Source organism: Patella vulgata, chromosome 4 (assembly GCF_932274485.2).
Source record: "Patella vulgata chromosome 4, xgPatVulg1.2, whole genome shotgun sequence".
Taxonomy (NCBI): Eukaryota; Metazoa; Mollusca; class Gastropoda; family Patellidae; genus Patella; species Patella vulgata.
The window spans coordinates 21,118,195-21,141,658 of record NC_065882.2 but is presented as its reverse complement, the minus strand read 5'-3'; the positions used below and the strand labels follow the sequence as shown (position 1 = coordinate 21,141,658).

The 23,464-nt window shown below is 35.9% G+C and overlaps 2 protein-coding genes across 2 annotated transcripts; both read right to left on the bottom strand.

The window, feature by feature from the left end:
- Window positions 1-1,186: 1,186 nt before the first annotated feature.
- LOC126817848 (chaoptin) lies at window positions 1,187-23,450 on the bottom strand. Its single transcript, XM_050545012.1, has 3 exons — window positions 23,365-23,450; window positions 7,123-8,383; window positions 1,187-1,251 (listed from the first exon to the last, which is right to left on the bottom strand). The coding sequence occupies exons 2-3, from the start codon at window positions 8,369-8,371 to the stop codon at window positions 1,187-1,189; spliced, it is 1,314 nt and encodes a 437-aa protein (XP_050400969.1). The 5' UTR covers window positions 8,372-8,383; window positions 23,365-23,450.
- LOC126818243 (toll-like receptor 3) lies at window positions 14,282-16,328 on the bottom strand. Its single transcript, XM_050545550.2, has one exon. It carries the CDS (start codon window positions 16,320-16,322, stop codon window positions 14,307-14,309), a length of 2,016 nt encoding a protein of 671 aa, XP_050401507.1. The 5' UTR covers window positions 16,323-16,328; the 3' UTR covers window positions 14,282-14,306.
- Window positions 23,451-23,464: the final 14 nt, after the last annotated feature.

The following is a 23,464-nucleotide window of genomic DNA, read 5'->3' as shown; positions in this document are numbered from 1 at the left end:
AGCCAAAATATAATTGCTAATTAAACTAGATCTAAAGAAAATGCATGCTAAATTTCGTTGTGCTTAGTAACGATTAGAGAATACTTGCTATCCCTGCTACAAATCCTAAGTTAAGGCAGTGAATCGTCTAGTGTAGCCAAGCAAAAGCCCGTGTTACACATTTCTGCAAAACGGTCCAGAATCAGATTTGTAGCACTATCCCGTGTTTGACAGGAACAAATTAATGGCCTTAGTATAACGTCATGCTGTGTTCTTTTTTTGTATACTAAACAACCATGTTATTTGTAATATGAGTTTATATATCAGAATACATCACGATATAACATAATCCGTGTTCCATTCAGAACTTTCCTCTGGAAATGCTACATCCTGTCTCCCTAAGAACACCGAATGGTTCTGTTGTGGTCTCGCTTGTCAGGCTTATTGTATATCTCTAATATCCGCCGATGAGCGATTATTAATTATTTTATTTCTTGTTGGAAAAGACGCCTAGAGCAAGACGGGGGACTAATTAATTATAGATCATTTGTTTATGTAAACTGAGATGAGTGTGGTGAGACTTCCCAATCTGACAAAAGATGATTTGACATTCTTTTTGAAAACCCTTACTATGTTAACACTATTTGAGCTACAATTTGGAGTGAAGTTGTTAAATGTGAATGATATATGTACAATACTTTTTGAATTATTCCAGTTTAAATAGTGTACACGTTGTTTTCTGGGCTACTCGGTACAGTTTCTATGAAAGGGTAAGTTAAAATATACTTGGTTATGGTTGTGGATATTCTTACAAAGCACCATAATCGCACATCTCTTAGAGGCCTTTCTGGTGCAGTAGATTAGGCGCCACGGGTCAGGTCAGCAAATCTCTCCTTCCACTTTTACATGGTCATATTTGTTGATTATTTGACAGGTATTGGTTCACTAATAAACCTCATACAAATGTTTTGGTAAAGACATGGCTAATTATTGCCCTGTTTGTACTGTAATGTGTTCAGCCCAACAAACCTTTGAGAAAAGTTTAGAGCCGGGTAAATAAACCATGAATTCACATCAAAGTCAATGTGGAAATTAATGGTGGTCTGCGTTCAACACTAAAAGGAGTTACGTCCCTTTACCTTCTTTTGCATGTGATGTTCCCCAGTATACTTTATTTTGAAATGAATCAAATGCGTTTTTAGCTTCTTTAAGATCTTTTTTTCAAAAGATTGAGCTGTAGTCGACAAGGGATCACAAAATCAGTTATTATTTCTTTTTCCCTAAATTCAAAATCCAGGAAGTCCTCAATTTTATATTTGACTCAAATGTGCGAATGCGAAAAGTGATATTTAGAGAAGACAATCATAACTACCTAATTTGCTCTGAAGACAATGAAGTCAAAGATGACAGAGATATCGAAAATGACAATGACATTCCTGGGTGATGGATTCATAAATAGTAAAATTGATAGATTAATATTTGTTTTTATCGAAGACGATTATCATTTTGTCTGCAATTCCCGAATACCCCATACTGCTCACAGTGTTTCGTTTGATTAGACCTAATCCCACTCAACACTGCCATAACGAAAGCAAATTTCTGTTCCAAATTATGACTGGTCAATAGTCCGATTAACAACCATTACCTAACTGCGTAACAATATAATTCGTGTCTGAACAGAGCTTCAAATATGTTTACATAACGTTACGTCATGACTCACGAAATTTATTTCGTCCAATTAACCAGTGCATTGCAGCATAGGGCAGAAAGACTAACTGCGTGACAAGGGAGACTATCAAAAACGACTACAATGTAAACAATAGTGTTTGGAGACGAACAACACTGCCCAAAGTTTTAGAGAAGATCCCAGCTTAAATTAAGGGCTGTCAAGTTGCTGTACTTATAAGAGAGATTTGATTGAACGGAAAGAATAGACACTCTCCCTCAAAAGCTCAAGTATCAGAAGTTATCCAATCCAGCAATGGTCAGAGAGGGATTTATCGGGCCATTGCTTCAGGAATATGGAATATCTGAATCTTTGAACATCAATTTTCCCATTCAGAAACAAATTGTATATCAATACCTGTAGTGAAGACAATGTGCATGAGACATCAAAAATGGCAGTTGTATTAATTTCTTCACTATCGAAATGGTATTCTTTAATACCGAATCAATTTCACTTAGAATCCCCAACTAAGTTAACACCCTAGCATGCATATCACTGAAAACTGGCAACTGTTTTGTCGTCCTTTTTAACAGCTCTTTTATTAATGGAATGCATTAAATGGGCGAATAAAAAATTGGGAGTTTCTTTATTTAAAATTTTTATTTACCATGACAGGGGTGGATAACCTAAATTTCAAGCATGAAATATGCTCAAACAAGTTCTAATGATTAAAAAAGTGTGGGAGTATGTCACTGGGGGTAATTTCTGTGATAAATTACAACCAAGTATAATACCCTGTTCTGTATTTCTTTTCATGGTTAATAAAAAATATCCAAAATGATATGTAGTGTAGACATCGCTATGGGAAAATTTCTTATCTCTAACCAATTTACATACCTATACGATATGTACCCAAACATAGTGTATGCACAAAATAAAGGTAATAGAATAGAGGTTTAGGTTATTGTGACTACCGATCCATGAAGGGTTTAGTATGCTGATAAGGTCGTCTTTTGAACTTACAAACTTCCGTAATACAGCTGGGATAATAATTACATATCACGCATGACTTGTACTCCGATGTTTATTATTAGAACTATTTCTTTAACATAATTTTATTTTCTCAAATTAGTCTCAACACGCTGAACTGATACATTAAAATGTTTACAGTATAATTATATTTTATTCGATAACGTTGGGAGATCTTCAATGAAACGACGCTCTAATTAAAGTAGTAATTGTGTTCCATATTATGTTTTGTGCTTATTACGTGTGTCAATTGCTAAATGCCGCTCAAAGTCAAATTTGTAATGTTGGAGATGTAAAAATATGTCAAAATATTTACAATCTATTTATTTTACTGATACATTAGTGAAATGTTGGATATGTCAAAATGTTAACAATATAATTATCTTTTACTGATAGATTAATTAGTTGCATGTGGCAGTTATTGCAAAATGTTCGCAACATAATCATATATTTTAAAATTTACTAATAGATCATAGATGTGCATACCAAAATAGAATGAAAATGTTTTAAGGAATTTCGCGTTACCATATTCCATTTTTAACGCCCACATTTTTATGTGGATGTATATTGTCGTCCCCTGTCCGTCCGTCCGTCCACAATTTGTTTCTGGACATTCTACAGGTCATAAATAATATCTGATTTTGACAAAACTTGAAATATAAGTTTATCTCCAAAAGATCTCGGTCATTTTATCGGCATTTATCGGGCCGCTGATTGTACGAAAAATCACGTTTTTAGCTTGAGGTCACAAATTGTATCCGATTTTGATGAAACTTGACATGTATGTTTATAACCCATAGATCTCGATCCCTTCTGATATTAGTGCATATCGGACCGTGACGTCTTGGATTATAGCCCCTACATTTTTTTTTATCCGATTAAAAAAACAACAGTTTGAATATATCACCGTTACACCATATAGACGGTTCAGTTTAAATTTCGTGAAAATTTGACCGAAACTGCCCGACAAAATGGCCACGCCATTACGCAAATAGTGTTAAAAGTATGTAATATCAAGGTTGTGGACCCTTTAGAGGTCACAGTTTTGAGCTAATTTTGATGAAAATTAAAATATATATTTATATCCCAAAGATCTGAGTTCATTTCGATCTTTAGCGGAGCTTATTTCGACTGTAACTTCCTGGATTATGATCCCTGGTTGTACGAAAAAGTCTTCACAACACTAGGATCTGGAACTGGAAGAGTTGTTATACAGGCTGTCTAATTGATGTGACGAATTAGCTAATGAAGCGGTCTGTTACGGCGAGTTTGGAACAGTCGGTAAACCCCTAGAAACGTCAACGCTGATTGATTAATCAATGTCTGACGTCATATGGTCAAAAGCCGCTCGTATGACCCTGACACGACCTGCCAGTATAACGGATCAAAGCTTCATATATAGTGTAGGCCATAGAAAGTATAAATGAAAGGAAATGAAATGGAGTTTAACGTCCTACTGTTCTGCTCCTAACCTGGGCTAATGAAGACGGGCATACGCCATACAGTGTGCTATGAGGGAAATTTTGCCCGGACAGCGGCACTACGGCCTACTCTTATATCGAATTCCAACTGCCAAGGGATCTTTTACGTGCACGTCAATGTGTACACGGGACCTCGGTTTTTCGTCCCATCCGAACGACTAGACAGCTTTCCTTGTCAGCCCCTCCGTCCTGCATCACTGACAAGGGAGAACCACGCCGGAAAATCTGGATGAACTTTCTCAGCCAATGCAGGGATCGAACACCCGACCTCCAGGCTAGCGAGCTAGCGTCTTACCCACTTAGCCACGTGATCCCCCAGAAAGTATAAAACAATGAAACGAAATATACATCTGTATTTTAATCAGATTGCTTTTTCGTTTAGTACCAATTTCGTCATTCCAAATATTAAATTATAATGGTACTTTGCAAGAGATCTGGAAATGTATATAAAAACACAGTAAACCAGAGACATGTTTAGATATTAGTTTATTCTTAGTCTTCATCAGAAGATTCAAAATCAAAGTTCATAATATGCGCGGGATAGATATTTCCTTGATGTCTCTGAAACACTGTGTTTTTTTATCTACATTCCCTGATCTCTTGAAAAGTACCATTATAATTTGATATATTATTGAAGGACGAAATAGGAACTGAACGAAAAAGCTAACGAGAAACCATTTTTAAACTTTTAAGGTCTTACGAACCAAAATGATTTCTGTCCGCAAATCATTATTTAAATCGAAGTGAACTCATTTCCCGCTAATTTACCCCCCCCCCCCTTTCCACACAAGCATACCTGCAACAACCCACCCCACCTCGCCACAAATCAAAACAGTTGTCCAGGGGCATCATAAACACTTATTTAGAGATGGGCAGTCCTAGAAATTTATGTTTTATTAATATATAGGATGATAATTGTTTATGTCAACATAATGACATTTCCCCCAATTGTAGACATTGGACCCACACGTATCTCGAAAACGCCCCCTCAAACGCATGATCATCACACAGATACGGAATCTACGCGAAAAACTGGTCTAGAACAACTTGGTCTCATAAATTCACAGCTCGGCTGGCGACATCCCCCCCCCCTCCCCTTCACCCACCGGACTACACGAGTTTGGACAGGCGATCCCACTTCTTGTCACATACAACCGGGGAATCGAAACCACGCCAGTTGACTCAATGACAGACACGCTAACCATTCGTCCATCCACCCCCATTTTTCAATAAAAGTAGGCCTACTTTAGATTGTGTGCGATCTTGAACTTTAGGTATAAACTGTTTGGGCCTTAACAGAACAAATCATTAAATATACACAGAAGAAAGGGTATCACAAGACCCGATCGTTTATGCACCCAATAGAAGTTTATTACATAAATAAATATGCAAAAGTTCATTGCAAATTGTGACATATTCTGTTCTCCATAAATACAAGTGAAAGCTGCATGTCAGTGCAGCATGTAACAGACCCCTTGCGTCATGAAAAACATGTTTGGGAAAACAGCCATTGCATTGTGGAAAGTTTCAAAATGGCTGCGTACAATGTCTGAACCATGCATTTCATAAGGGTACTGCGGAATGCTCGGGTGTCAATAAAACACTGCACGACGTTCTGGTAGACCTTATATACGCATGAATCAAAATATATAAATAACATAAAAAATAAAAAAAAGGATAAAACATTAACAATATATACTTGGTAATTAAACTAGATCTAAAGATTATACAATATATTGTTATACGCATGAATCAAAATGTATAAATTTATAAATGTCACTGAAGAAGATACATATTCTAGTAATATAATACCAACACAGTAAACACACAGCTAGATATAAGGAAACATTTTTTAAAGTGACGGTTCGAAAACAACCGATGCTACTTCTACAAAGCTCACAATATTTCGTATTTAAAAAAAATACCAATAGAATGAATAAATTCCTGTATTAAATCTATCTTCTTTTAAAATTAAAAAAAAAACCCCCAAAACAAGCGCGCTATATGAAATGAATAAATTCCTACATCAGACTATTCTTTAAAGTCTTAATGTACAGGATCCAAATGAACAACACAGACCCCCCACCCCTTTCCGAGCTGCAGAAATGAAAACAGTTTTAACTTCCTACTTTTATGCAGCAAATCTTACCGAGTAGAATCTGTGTGTACTCTGGTTTGATCATAATTCATATGGGCGATTTACTGATGTTTTTATTTTATGCCAAAATACATCTTCCTCGCCTTCATCATCCCATGATATATAAGTAATTGTTTTTAATAGGGCATCTAATGATTTACTCATATTTACTGTTGCTATATTTTCTAGTAATACGACTACTATTGACTCTATACTCATATCTATAACTAGCTTCTGGGCTATACTAATTTCAAACTGACACCATTTACTTCTAGCAAAATCATTGGACAAAACAACAAGAACTTTACGACTGCTCTCCATATGCTGTACAATATTATCCATGATAAGTTTTCCACCTTGAAAATCTCTTTCGTGGATACACAGTTTAATATTTTCACGCTCTTCCATGATAGGTACAAGATTATCTCTAACCCAGTCTCTATCTTCTACACAGTACGCAACAAACACGTCATAAACAAAATGTTTCTCTGCAATATCCAATAACTCTCTGGGTCTGTATCTCCACATATAAATATGATATTTAATATGCCAGATATATTTGTAGATAACAGATATGATAAAAATAACAAAGATAAAGAAACACGTTACTGTTGTCACAGAGATAAACACTCCTGTATTGTTTAGACATATTTTTTCAGTTATGTTAAGACATCTGTATCCTAGAGGATAGTTAAAAAACTTGTCTGGTTTTCGATGAATCCATTGAATCAACCAAACTAATTTACAATTACACTCGAATGGGTTGTTGTCTAATGCTATTATTTTCAGCCTTTCTCTTAACATTTTAGGAAACATTTTATTTGTAATACCCTGAATTTTATTGTGCGCGACGTCTATGTCTTGCAAATTAATATTCTTCTCAAAAAAATTATCTGGCCATGATTTTATTTCATTCGCATTAATATTCAAAAGAGTTAGACCATGAAGATGTTTAGCTACAACATTGGGTATACTTTGTAATCCACATTTATTTAGATATAATCTTTTAAGAGATTTCAGAGGGGCAAGCGCGACATTTAATTTTTCCTCATTTTTAAAGAAATAATTTTTAGACAAGTTTAATTTTCTTAAATTATCACATCCATCGAAAGCATGTTCGTCCAGGTGTTTAAGAGATAATCTGTTTCTTGACAACCTCAGGGTAACTATATTGCTGTTATTGAATGCACGTTCTTGTATAATAAACGGATCTGGATTCCCTTGGGCTTCGATAATTAGGCAGGTTAGAGACTTCAAAGAATGAAAATAATCCGTTTTCAGGGAGACAATGGCGTTCTGACTCAAATCCAGGTATTTCAAATTGTTCAAACAGTTTAAGTATTCTGGATTAAAATTATTAATATAGTTGCCGTGTATATGTATTTCCTTTAAATTTGGAAAGGAGGTTTGGGAATCACAAAAGTCTGGTAGGCTATCAAAATTGTTATTATTAATAAAGATGTATTCTAGATGTGTAATAACAGCTGTTCCGATTCTTGATATATTGTTATACCCTAGATTTAATTCTCCTAAACGTTCAATTGATCGAAAAGTTGAAATATTAAAGTCTTTGATTTTGTTGTAAGATAAGTCCATTTTTATTACGTTCTGGGACTTAAAGTCATCAAAAACGTCAGATGGAATAGCTTGTAAACGATTCTTCTTCAATGATATTTTTGAGAGTCGGCTATTTTTCTGGACACCAGAGAATAGGTTCCGTAAGGAATCTGAAGTCAGTAGATTATCAGATAAGTCCAATGAATGAACACGAGATAGATTTTGAAACACATTTTCGCAAATAGTGTGAATCTCGTTATGGCTTAATATAATCTTTATTATGCTCACGTTGCTGATATTTAAAAATGTAGTTGGTCCGATATCACGAAAAGAATTATTCATTAAGTTGATTGTTGTGATATTCCTAGGAAACTTTGGAATGTAGGTAAGATTTTTATTTTCACAGTGTGCTGTAAACTTTGTACACCGACACAATCCCGTCGAACAGGCATCTTCACCATTCACAGATTGTACACAGAAAACAAGGATAACGACCATCAACATCGTATTTGGCCCAACCATCAAATGGGGAATCTGGAAAAAAAAAACACACAAAAAAACTTGTCACGCAAAGCGTGGGAATACGTCCGCACTTCAGCTTATCAGACATGAAAACTTGCATGATGACCACAATTGATAAGGCTGCCTCAACGAAATCTGATCTCTATCATGTTCACAAGCTTTAAAAAATTTGGTAAAAACAGTAACCTATATCGTGTTGACAGGGTTTTCAGAGAAAGGGGAAGAACTCCATAACGGAATTTTTAGAGCGTTCGTCCTATCCTATACAATCCCAGAGATAACGTTACCCTTCGTTATAAAGCTCCGCCCCCATTGGCTACTGATTGGCAGGGATTCGTTGCATGAGTTACATACTAATGATCCTTGGAACATTTTCCACATCTTGATATCAAAAGTTCATTTGAAAACAGCCGATTTGATGATTTAGAATGAACTATTTTTATCGCGCAATGTGAATGATTAGGCTAAACCAGTAAGTAAACAAAGACAGTCATGTCATTTCAACTTCATCTGATATTTTAACAAAGTTTTCGGAAAAGGGGGAATAACTTTGTAAAGAAAAGTCGCGAAGCGCTGAAAATCGATATGGATAGTCCTCTCGTAACCCCATTGCTGCATAAGAAGATTTAAAAAAAAAAACAATCCGTAAAAAACTGTAGCCTGTTAAGTTAACGAGCCAATTGACATGGGTGGCGACATACTACGCCCATACTTAAATGTGGTTTTACTAAAAATCCGTTACAAAGTATAGCCTTATCGCGTTCACATGGTTTTCAGCAAATGGAAAATCGCGCAAATTTACCAAATTTGTAATAAAATCCGTTAGTGTCCATAAAGGGGGCATAACGTTTGATACGAAAGGTCGCGGAATACCAAACACTGTAGTTGCTATCGCGTGGAAAATCCAATCGAACTGCTTACCTTGTGTTGTAAAATTCTTCCATATGGGCAGGTCACTCCTGGTTGAAATTGAATGGGATCCTAATGAGCAATCCCACTGAATGTTTAAAAAGAACTCTATCAAAATGTGCCCTGTATCGTGTCCCAATATTTAGAATGAGAGATAATTCCACAATTTGTGATCGAATTCTTTAAAAACCAGCGGCTGCCAGGCAGGATACGCCCACATTTTCGAGAGATGGATAGAAAACAAGCTAAAACGAAAGTGATTATTCCTAAAATCAAGGGCCATAATTCAGGAAATTACAATTCCATATGCGCAAATATCGAAAGGAACCAAGATCTTTGGGTTATAAACTTACATTTCAAGTTTCAACAAAATCGGATAACCAGCGGCTGCCAGGCAGGATACGCCCACATTTTCGAGAGATGGATAGAGAACAAGCTAACAAGAAAGTGATTTTTCCTACAATCAAGGGCCATAATTCAGGAAATTACAATTCGATATGCGCATATATCGAAAGGAACTGAGATCTTTGTGTTATAATCTTACATTTCAAGTTTCAACAAAATCGGATAAAAATTGTGACCTCTATAGGGTCCACAACCTTGATATACCATATTTTTACGCTATTTGAGAACGAACGGCGGCCATTTTGTCTGTCAATTTTGGCCGATTTTACGAAATTCGAACTCAGTCGTCCTTAGAGTGTAACAGTGATATAATAATATGATTTTTTAAATCGGATAAAAATTATGACCTCTATAGGGTCCACAAGCTAAAAACGTGATTTTTCGTACAATCAGGGGCCATAATTCAGGAAGTTACGGTCCGATATGCGCGAATATTGAAAGGAACCGAGATCTTTGGGTTATAAACTTACATTTCAAGTTTCAACAAAATCGGATAAAAATTGTGACCTCTATAGGGTCCACAACCTTGATATACCATATTTTACGCTATTTGAGAACGAACGGCGGCCATTTTGTCTGTCAGTTTTGGGCCGATTTTCACGAAATTCGAACTCAACGGTCCTTAGGGTTTAACGGTGATATAATAATACGGTTTTTTAAATCGGATAAAAATTATGACCTCTATAGCGTCCACAAGCCAAAAAACGCGTTTTTGCGTACAATCAGGGGCCATAATTCAGGAAGTCACGGTCCGATATGCGCGAATATCGAAGGGAACCGAGATCTTTGGGTTATAAACTTACATTTCAAGTTTCAACAAAATCGGATAAAAATTGTGACCTCTACAGTGTTCACAAACCAAAAGCGTGATTTTTCGTACAAACAGGGGCCATAATCCATGAAGTTATGGTCCCATAGATGCCAATATCGAAAGGAACCGAGATCTTAGGGTGATAAACCTATATTTCAAGTTTCATTGAAATCGGATAAAAATTGTGACCTGTAGACTGTTCACAAACAATTGTGGACGGACGGACAGGGGCGACGACAATATACGTCCACATGAAAATGTGGGCGTATAAAAATTTGATAATGTTCCTCCTCAAGCTCGATAAACTTTGTCCTGTATCATGTCCCTGGCTATCCCTAACAAATGGGAATTAAGGGGATATTATAGTCGAGAATCCAATTGCCTGCAGCATCTATTAGCCTACGTTCAATTTCAGTATCCTGGGATATTGGTAGAACTGTCATAAGACAATAAGAGATTGTACAACAGTGAATTTGCCACGTGAAGTTAGATTTCGTTGACTCCATGTTTGATTTTTTTAACTTGAGTATACCAGTTCATATTTCTAGAGTATATAGTGCTTATTCGGTCCAAGAAATACACCTAGAATTAACATGCATTACTAAATATAATCTTAATCCATGACAAAACACAAAATACTTCAATAAGGTAAAAAGATAATTGTGACTAACTCTATCAACGGGTTTTTCTTCATCAAGTTTCATTACAAAACCATTCTTGTTTTCGAAATCGACATAGTTGATTATATCTCTTATACTTGCACTATTCTCAGCAATATATCGCCCGGGTGCACGACATGTTAGCGCTTTAGAAACAAGTTTACGGAGCACCGTTTGCAGCCTTAGGGCCAGACACCTGTATAATCCGTTTGGAGGTGGGATATGGGTCGGAAATTTTCCAGCTGTCGCTTATCTCCCTTATCCTTATAAATTACACATATTATACCATCACCTATTCATCGGGACAAGCTCCCTTTCGTGAAACATGAATTTAGCATATATATTAAGCTTTCGATGAATATCCGCGATTTTGAGACGGAGGGAAAAGAGTGACAAGAGGTTGGTTAACCTCTTGAAATGCATGGTTACTTGTATGCTACTTCTAGTTTGTGTATCTCAAGATATCCATGGTGAACCCCATACCTGCTTTTTGGGTGAGAAATTGCAATATGTTGCTGCATCTGTGGTAGAAGGCTCTCAACTCCACGAAAACTTGAGAAATAGTTAGAGCCGACCAAAGAGACGAGAATTAACATTAAAGTCAATAAGAAAGCTAATGGTGATCTGCGGCAAAATAAGCATGGCTGATAGTCGCATTATATTTAGCTAAACAAAATCGTCTTTGTGTGTTACTAACTAGTATTTAATTTACACAAATGAGACCCCAATCAAGTCACAGTCAGCGGACATTATCCCAGATTAGTGACACGGTTTGTTGAATGTATTAAAGTAGACCTAATAAAACGCAACTTTAACTTCCTTTTATTTTCTTACGTGAAAAATGGCGAAAGCACCTAGCTGCTACCGAGGTTACAGTTGTATGTTTTTCCGATTTGTTTTCGTATCGGTTCGGTGATTCATATGGATATACCGGTATGTGTACTTGTAACTTAAAGGCACGCCGTTTATAAATATCTCAAACTATAAAATGAGTACTATTTTAAACATAATGAAAAAACAATAGTAGAATTAATAACTTTATTTGTCTAAAATACTTCAGATTGTGCATGATCTTAAACCCTGAATTCATACTTTTGGGGCTTTATCGTATCAGTAAACAAAGAAATTAGATAAGATAAACATTAATATGCTTGTGTTAATAAAACATTAACAATAGAAATTTCATACAACTTATATGTAATCTATTATATAGGCATGAATCAATATTAAAAATTATAAGCTCCGAATATCCCCAGTAAAAGCGTATGTGCGTTAATTTGATCATTAACTGACATATTGGACGCTTTGTCGTTATAAAGATTAAGATTATCGGAATGGTTTCAACATTAAAGTCAATGACTGAGAATTACTATTATGTATGTAAGCTTATAACTACCATTCATAATTTCTACTTTTCGCCCCTTCAGAACGCGAAATTCGAAAAGTAGAAGTTACGATAAAATGTGAGACAACAGCACGCTGCACAAGCCCAAATCGACACGAAAATTGAAAATTAAGAGATAATAGCTAGTATAACGTGTTGTTTTTCGACTTGCATTTATTTTTGTGTAGCGTGATGTCGACGTTCGACTTTGTTATATTTTTGTATGTATTCATGTCAGTAAGTAGGCGCAAACACGCGTACCAAGTCAAAATGCAGCTCGGAAAGTAGAAATTAGTAAATTAACACATCGCGACTACAACAACTTCCGAGGCGAAACTCAAAAAGTCGACAGCATGACAGCAAGTCAAATGATAGGTCGTTAATATCGCGGTGTGTTAATTTCCTAATTTCTACTTTTCGAGTTGTACTTGGCTTGGTATGCGTGTTGGTGCCTTCTTACAGTCATGAATAAATACAAAAGTATAACAGAGTCGAACGTCGACATACGCTTCACAAAAATAAATGCAAGTCGAAAACTTGAAGTCACGACAAAAAGGAGGGGCGCTATTATCGTGGTGTATTTATTTCTTAATTTCCTATTTTCGATTCGATTTTGGAATGTATAGCGTGTTGTCACCTCGCATTTTGTCGTAACTTCTACTTTTCGATTTTCGCATTCTGAAGGGGCGAAAAGTAGAAGTTACGAATGGTAGTTATAGGCTTTCGTAATTATGTGTATACATGTGTAAGACGATGAATAGTTAAACATTATGCAAAACGGAAGACGCACAATCATTCAAGTATAGGCCTACTAAGGTTATACAACTATCTGTGTGGTACAGCTTTACGTATCTTACATATGGGAAGTTGGATTTGTTTCCGTATTAGTTTGATGATTCACATCAATATGTATATGATCTTAAACTCTGTATATTTAACTTGTTTGAGCTTTAACATTATATTGTTGATAAAATATATAAACATCAATAGGCATGGGTACAGTGCTTATTCCAAGAATAATTATATTTATGTTCAAACATTGTCCCACTCGATACGCATTTTATAAGACGCCAAAATATCAGATAAAACATTAACATTATATACTTGGAAATCAAATTAGATCTACAAATTATATATTGTATTATTACATACGTATCAATTTTGTTATAAGAAACAGAAACAAAAGATAAAACATTAACAATAAAAAGTAGATCTAAATATTATCTTACACTTTATAAGAAGCCAAAATATAAAATAAGCTGTTAACAATGTATAATTGGAAATCAAAGCAGTTCCATAGAAAATTCATATTGATTTTATAGAAAATTCATATTGATTTTATTGAAAATTCATATTGATTTTATATATTATTCTATCAGTTTTCTAATTATATAACAACAAAATAAAACACATCTGTGTATATAAGAAAACGTTTTTTAAGTGAAGGTTCTAAAACAAACGATACTACTTCTTCATTGTTAACAATATTTCGTAGATAAAAAAATATCAATAGAATGAATTAATTCCTACATCAAATCTATCTTCTTTTAAAATAAAAAAAAAAATCCCAAGCGCTATACAAAATAAATAAATTCTTACATTAGAGTTTTCTTCTTTTAAAGTCTTAAAATACAGGATCCAAATAAACCACACAGACCCCCTCCCACTTTCCGCGTAGAAATGAAATCGGGTTTGACGCCCTACTTTTATGCACTGTCCCCCCCCCCCCCCAACCCCCGAGTAGGAGCTGTGTGTACTCTGGTTTAATCATAATTCATATGGACGATTTAGTGATGTTTTTATTTTATGCCAAAATACATCTTCCTCGTCTTCATCATCCCATGATATATAAGTAGTTGTTTTTAATAGAGCGTCTAATGACTTACTCATATTAACTGTTGCTATATTCTCTAGCAATACGACTACTATTGACTCTATACTCATATCTATAATTAGCTTCTGGGCTAAACTCATTTCAAACTGACACAATTTACTTCTAGCAAAATCATTGGACAAAAAAACAAGAACTTTACGACTGTTCTCCATATGCTGTACAATATTATCCAGTCCTCCACCTTGAAAATCTCTTTCATGGATACACAGTTTAATGTTTTCACCCTCTTCCATGACGGGTAAAAGACTACCTAAAACCCAGTCGCTATCTTCTACGCAGTACGCAACAAACACGTCATAAACAAAATGTTTCTCTGCAATATCCAATAACTCTCTGGGTTTGTATCTCCACATATAAATATGATATTTAATATCCCAGATATATATGAAGATAACAGATATGATAAAAATAACAAAGATAAAGAAGCACGCAACAGTTGTTACAGAGATAAACACTCCTGTATTGTTCAGACATATTTTTTCAGTTATGTTGAGACATCTGTATCCTAGAGGATAGTTAAAAAACTTGTCTGGTGCTCGATGAATCCATTGAATTAACCAAACTAATTCACAATTACACACGAATGGGTTGTTACCTAATGATATGAATTTCAGTCTTTCTCGTAACATTTTAGACAACATTTTATTTGTAATAGTCTGGATTAAATTGTCCGAGACATCTAATTCTTGCAAATCAATATTATTTTTAAAGAAATTATCTGGCCATGATTTTATTTTATTCAACCTAATATACAAATACCTTAGATCATGAAAATGCTTAGCTACAACATTGGGTATAATTCGTAATCCACATCCATTTAGATCTAATTTTTTAAGAGTTTTCAGAGGAGCAAGCGCAACATTTAATTTTTCCTCATTTGTAAAGAAATAATTTTTAGACAAGTGTAATTTTCTTATATTATCACATCCATCGAAAGCATGTTCGTCCAGGTGTTTAATAGATAATCTGTTCCTTGACAACATCAGGGTAACAATGTTGCTGTTATTGAATGCACGTTCTTGTATAATAAGCGAATCTGGACTCCTTTGGGCTTCGATAGATAGCCAAATTAGAGACTTGAAAGAATGAAAAGAATCCGTTTTTAGAGAGACAATGGCGTTCTGACTCAAATCCAGGTATTCCAAATTTTTGATACAGTTTAAGTGTTCTGGAATAAAATTACCAATACGGTTGCCTTGTACTTGTATTTTCTGTAAATTTGGAAAGGAGGTTTGGGGAACACAAAAGTCTGATAAGCTATCAAAATTGTTATTATTAATAGAGATGTATTCTAACTGTGTAATAACAGCTGTTACCATTTTCGATATATTGTTATACCCTAGATTTAATTCTCCTAAATTTTTAATTGATCGAAAAGTTGAAATATTAAACTCTTCGATTTTGTTGTTAGATAAGTCCATTAATATTCTATCCTGGGATTTAAAGTCATCAAAAACGTCAAATGGAATAGCTTGTAAACGATTCTTCTTCAATGATATTTTTGAGAGTTGGCTATCATTCTGGACACTAGAGAATAGGTTCCGTAAGGAATCTGAAGTCAGTAGATTATCAGATAAGTCCAATGAATGAACATGAGATAGATTTTGTAACACATTTTCGCGAATAGTGTGAATCTCGTTATGGCTTAATATAATATTTACTATGCTTGTGTTGCTGATATTTAAAAATGTAGTTGGTCCGATATCACGAAAAGAATTATTCGTCAAGTTGATTGTTGTGATATTCCTAGGAAACTTTGGAATGTAGGTAAGATTTTTATTATAACAACGTGCTGTAAGCCTCGTACACTGACACAATCCTGTTGAACAGGCATCTTGACCATTCACAGATTGTAAACAGAAAACAAGGATAACGATGACCAACATCATAAAGTATCGACTGGAAAATAAAAATATTTATTGTAGAGACGGTTGACACAAGTAATCGAATCATTTGCTATATACCTTGGGGTCATATCTTACACCCAAAAGAGCAATCCCCACGGAATTCCATCAAATGTGGTAAAGAAATGGTTCTCCTCTGCCTACAAATCAGTCAGGAAGCTTTCGTTTTTATCAGTCCGTAATGCCTCGTTAACCGTTTAAGAAGTCATATTGTGTTTTTATTTCACATGAGAAAAATAACAAAAAATGATCATGACTTCTTAAACGGTTAACGAGGCATTACGGACTGATGAAAACGAAAGCTTACTGACTAATTTGTGGGCACCGGAGAACCATTTCTTTACGACATCGCAAGTCCAGAATACTCAAAGTAAGACGACTACATCACCACCCCATTATCGTATACCAAAACAATCTGAATTGAAGTTTTCGACGAAAATGCAGCCAGTTTGTATTTTTTTTTTTTTGTGTGTGATCGCTAAAGAATATTAGGAAACAAAACCACCGAAAACATGTCTCAAAGCCGTTTGGCGAATTATAACTGTATATCAGATAAAAAAATCCTCCTGATAGCATTTTATTAAAGCCTTCTCTAGGCTTAGTAAACATTTATTACAATAGGGGTTACACGGATAACCCCTATTGTAATAAATGCCTTTTACTATACCAATAAAATCGACACCTAACTTTAAAATTCTATGGATTTTGATCACCATATCCGTATCAATATATACTATTCAAAAAAAGTAGGGGATATTTGATTTTTAAGTGTTATTAAAGTCACCTAATGAAACTGACGAAGAAACAAATGACAAAATGAAATGAAGTTCACATTCATCGATTTATTCCAAATGATCGTTAGACTAAGTAAGGCACAGACTGACCATTATAAGGGTAAAATGATACCCGGGGTCAAACAGCAAAGTTACCACAGCATCACAACCAAGTCAGTAACGGGTAAATCCTCCTCTGTTTGCCAAACAAGCATTGATCCGACGTGGCATACTCCTAATGAGACGTCTAAGGTCATTTTGGTCCAGATTGTCCCATTCCTGTTGCAACGCAGCAGCAAGTTCTTGGACATTGGCAGGACGTTGTTGACGTTGACGTAACCTCTGTCCAAGCATGTCCCAGACATGCTCGATGGGGGAGAGGTCGGGACTCCGTGCTGGCACAACATGGACTGCCAAGATGTTGTCCCGGTAGTACTGGCCTGTAACACGCCCTGCAACAACATGTAAAGCCGTTCTTCCAGCAACAGTGATGCCTCCCCACACCATAACAGAACCACCCCCAAATCGATCATGTCTGATGACGTTAACGTCTTGGAAGCGCTCGTTTCGACGACGCCACAACCTCCTACGTCTGTCCAAAAAATCAACAGTGAACCTTGACTCATCTGAAAACATCACATTGCTCCCGCGTCGATTATCCCAGTGTTGACGATCCCTACACCAACGACGTCTTGCCTGAATGTGATGATCTCTCAAACAAGGGATCACGCGAGGACGTCAGACGCGAAGGTGACCCCTATGCAGTAGATTCCGAATCGTCTGGCCACTCACTCTCACACCAGTGTCTGTTTGAAGACGAGCGCTGATCTGATTTGCTGTGATGACACGATTTCTCAAGGCCAAGGTACGGATAAATCGATCCTGGGCTTGAGTTGTCGCCCTTGGTCGACCTGAGCGTGGTCTGTCCTGTACAGATTGTGTATCACGGTATCTGGACCATAGCCTGCTTATGACAGACTGAGAAACATTCATCGTCCGCGCCACAACCGCCTGTGTTGTGCCGATCTGTAGCATGCCAAGGGCACGTAACCTTTCATTTTGGGTAAGCCGACGCATATCAAAATTTTTTTTCTGGTCACTAAAACAATTAAACTGATGTTTCCACCCTGGAATTCAATGCCACAATGACTGTAACATTCAAAGTCAGAGTCGTGCAAATCTTGGGTTGGACCCCCATGATGATCCCAAGCATCACCTGCATTCCATGCGGTAGCTATTGGTGCGTTTGGGCGTCACATGTAACTGGAAATGTTTCTTCTGTTAGGTTCTATAGTGACTTTTTTCGTAGTCATTTGCATATTTTAGTATTATGCCCCCAAAATCAAATATCCCCTACTTTTTTTGAATAGTATATAAAAGTACTGGTATGCCCTTATACTGTATAGAATATTATGAAACAAAACCACTGAAAATAAACATGTCTCAAAGCCATTTGGATATTATTAAAATGGAATATCAACCCCTATTGTAACTGCAATGATATTTAAATAAACGTAAAGTATGTTCTCTGAAAATTATGTCCTCTGAGGATTTTGAAAATATTGTAATATCAACCCCTATTGTAATAAATCTGTCTAATTGAAGAGGGGAATTTAAAAAATGCAATCAGGGGGATTATTTTATCTGATATGCATAAGGAAAAGATGTTTAAAGTCCCCAGACGACGATATTTCAGAGAACATACTTCAGTTTTTTATACGTCCACATGTGGACGTATATTGCCGTCGCCCCTGTCAGGGTGTGTGGGTGTGTGTGTCGCCTACAGGCCACAATTCTTAAGTGATCATCTTGAAACTTTACATACTTATTCCTTATACCCTACGGATGATCATTATTGTTTTTGGTGCATGCCCGACCCCCAGGGGCAGAGCCACGCCCATTTTTTGTATTTGTTTGTCGTCTACAGGCCGCATTTCTTAACGTATCATCTTGAAACTTTGCATACTTATCCCTTGTACCCTAAGGAACATCCCTATCATTTGGGGTGCATGCCCAACCCCAAGGCGCAGAGCCACGCCCATTTTCTTTTTGTATGTCTGTGTGTCGCTTACAGGCCACAATTTCTTAATCAATCGCCTTGAAAATTTTTCGTATGAATTCAGATTTGGATCCAATTTGGAATGATCCAGCATAGGGTTGTAGTTGCACCTATATATATTGGTCCATGTCCAACCCCAAGGGGCATAGCCACGCCCAATGTTTGTGTTTTTTGTCAACATGCTGGAATTCTAAATGGATTTTCTTGGAGCTTGGCATATTTATTTCTTATACTGTAAGGATAGCAACTATTTATTTTGGTGGATGTCCCGACCTCCCAAGGTTGTGGTACCACACCCACTTTTTTGTTAGTTTTTATCGGTAAATACTCTACAGGTTGCAATAATTAACAGATTTTGTTCAAATTGAGCGTATCAATCATTTCAGTAACAGGGTAGTACCGATTTTTATTGTTCCATATCCAACCCCCAGGGGCAGAGCCATGCCCAAATTTTGTATTTATCCTCTACAGGCTGCAATTCTGAATGGATCATCTTGGAACTTTGCATATTTATTCCTTATACCGTAAAGACAGCAACTATTTATTTTGGTGCATGCCCCGACCCCTTGGGGCAGTGTCACACCCACTCTTTCGTTAATATTTTGTCTGAAAATTTGGCAAAACAAACCCACAAACCCAACGCCTAGCCTTTTTTTACCTCCCAAGGTTGTGGTACCACACCCACTTTTTTGTTAGTTTTTATCGGTAAATACTCTACAGGTTGCAATAATTAACAGATTTTGTTCAAATTGAGCGTATCAATCATTTCAATAACAGGGTAGTACCGATTTTTATTGTTCCATATCCAACCCCCAGGGGCAGAGCCATGCCCAAATTTTGTATTTATCCTCTACAGGCTGCAATTCTGAATGGATCATCTTGGAACTTTGCATATTTATTCCTTATACCGTAAAGACAGCAACTATTTATTTTGGTGCATGCCCCGACCCCTTGGGGCAGTGTCACACCCACTCTTTCGTTAATATTTTGTCTGAAAATTTGGCAAAACAAACCCACAAACCCAACGCCTAGCCTTTTTTGCCTCTTGTCATATTACAACCATTTCATATTTCACTCTCTTCATTTTAAAAAGTACCATATCAATCAAAGCAAGAATGTGGACGTATATTGCAGCGTTAGTCATGCTCTCGTTTTAAATATCATTGATTACAATAGGGGTTGACATTCCATTTTATTAATTCTTCATTGGGGTTTTTTTTCATAATATTCTATACGGTATAAATTCATACCAGTATTCTTATATATTGATACGGATATGGTGATCAAAATCTATAGACATTTAAAGTTAGGTGTAGATTTTATTGTCATGGCTAAACACATTTATTACAATTATTACAATAGGGGTTGAATTTTATTAATTCTCCAAACGGCTTTGAGACATGTTTTCGTTGGGTTTTTTTCGTAATATTCTATACGGTATAAATTCATACCAGTACTCTTATATATTGATGCGGATATGGTGATCAAAATCTATAGACATTTAAAGTTAGGTGTCGATTATATTGTCATGGCAAAACACATTTATTACAATAGGGGTTGAAAGAAATTTTATTACTATAGGGGTTATACCGTGCAACTCCTATTTTAATATCAATCGCTATTGTAATGAATGTGTCTAAGTGTAGAGAAGAATTTAAAAAATGCAATCTGGGGGATTATTTTATCTGATTTGCATACGGAAAAGATGTTCAAAATCCTCAGATGACAGAATTTTCAGAGAACATACTTTACGTTTATTTAACTATCATTGATTACAATAGGGGTTGACATTCCATTTTAATAATTTCTCCAAACTTGTTAACGGATTTTAATCATGTTTTCGGTTGTGTTGTTTCATAATATTCTATGCAGTATATACGCTTACCATAAATCTATATATAGATATTCAAATGGTTATCAAAATCCATTGACTTTTAAATTTAGATGTGGAATTTATTGTATGGTAAAATGCATTAATTACAATTATTACAATAAGGTTTGATATTACAATTGGGGTCAAGTAAAATTGTATTACAATTATTACATTTATTGCGATAGGGGTTGATATTACAATAGGTGTTAATTGAAATTTTATTACAATTATTACATTTATTACAATAGGGGTTGTTATTACCACCCCCCACCCCTGCACACACACACCAAAAAGAGACTCGTGATAGTGGGAACCTAGCGTTAAGGCGGTCGTATTAACATCTTCTATTTCTATGTAACTACTGTAACATCTCACTGGTTTGCACGAATAAAATGAATAGTCGCATGTGTAAAAATAAAATAGATGTTTGAGTAACGTCCTTGTTAAATAAGTATGCCAATAATAATATATAATATAAAGAAGACAGTTTGTGAAATTGTATACGTATGTATAACATCAACGATAAATAAATTCATTATTTATACATTTGGATTATAACGTGACTTTTAAATTGTTTAATAACCAGAAGCCGTTGATGAAGGGTGTCCTCTTGCCAAGATTAATCTAGAAATATCTAATAAATTTATACATAAAATAGTCTGGTGATGCATAGGCGTACGAGCTCGATGAATGTTTGAAAATTTAACTGCCGCAAACGCGTTTTCCTGCTATTCCAGCACGTGATTACAGCAACTTCAATGTGGTCCAATATAGGCTACCTTACCTGAATCCCAAATCTCAAACAAACAATCAATCGTCGCGGGGTATGGGGGACTCGCAATCCCCGAGAAAACTTTGAAAATTTAACCTCCGCAAATGCGTTTTTCTGCTATTCTAGCCCGTGAATTAAGCAACCTCAAAGTTTCCAATAGGTTTGCAACCGAAATCCCACTCTATGTCCGAAAAATGTCGCACGAAGTAGAGTGGCTCCAGACAAAATGCTTTAATCCATAGTAAATTCAGTACAAAGTCGAGGTATCAGTACAAAGTCGAGGTATTCAATTAAAAGAAAAGTAAAATTAGTGTTTTATTAGATTTTGGGCACTTTATTTAGCCTACTAGAAGAAATAATAACATTTGTTTTCACTTTACCCGGCTGCCCGAAAGTTAATGGGGGGGGGGGGGGGACAGCCCACCCAGCCTCGTACGCCTATGGTTATCTGGCTATAGCACTGCGCGCCCCGGTAGAACATAGACCGTATTGCCTATAATGTTGTCCACCTATCGTTATCTCGCCGGAAAACAGTTGACATATAAAGTTTATGTCATATCATGCTTGTTATTCATTTTGGTATTATTTTTTTTAGGGGTGGATGGCCGAATGGTTAGCACGTGCGCGCTGTATCATACGGTCTGTCGTTGAGTCAACTAGCGTGGTTTCGATTCTCCGGTTGTACTGAAAAGGAGTAGGGTTTGTCTGTCCAACCTCATGGGTTTTCTCCGGGTCCTCCGGTTTCCTCCCACTGCTAAAGAACCCTTGTATAGACCAAATGTCAACCCCAATTGTAATCGATGATACAAAAGTTTATGGATTTTGATCACCATTTATTACAATTATTACAATAGGGGTTGAGAGAAATTTTATTACAATAAGAGTTATACCGTGTAACCCCTGTTTTAATATTCAAATGATTATCAAAATCCATTGACTTTTAAATTTAGATGTGGAATTTATTGTATGGTAAAATGCATTAATTACAATTATTACAATAGGGTTGATATTACAATAGAGGTTAAGTAAAATTTTATAAGAATTATTACATTTATTACAACAGGGTTTGATATTACAATAGAGGTTAATTGAAATTGTATTACAATTATTACATTTATTACAATAGGGGTTGTTACTACAATAGGGGTAACAGAGGGGTCCTATATGGTAAACTCCGCGCCTTTCAGGTTCTGCCCCCCCACCATAATTCATAGAGCCCGTATGCCTAAGCAGATAGGCAAACAACATTATAGGCAATAGATCTATGTTCTACTGGGGCGCTCAATGTTATAGCCAGATAACGACAGGCGAACAGCATTATAGGCAATAGGATCTATGTTCTACTGGAGCGCTCAATGTGATAGCCAGTATTTTGTTGACATTCATTGTGGGATGGGATTGCGGATAGCGCCCTAGATTTTGACCCACCATGGCCACCCTATCCACAGCTTCTAGATCAGCTACTGCATATACCTCTATCAATAAAATAGAATAGAATATGCATAATATTACTCAAACAGTATTATCGATAATAATTATTATTTACTAACCTCTCCACAACTAGTCACACACAACTAATAAGGGTGTCTGGGAACGAAGATCAACATCTAATATACACTGTAAAACAATATCCTGGTTTCAATAAGATTA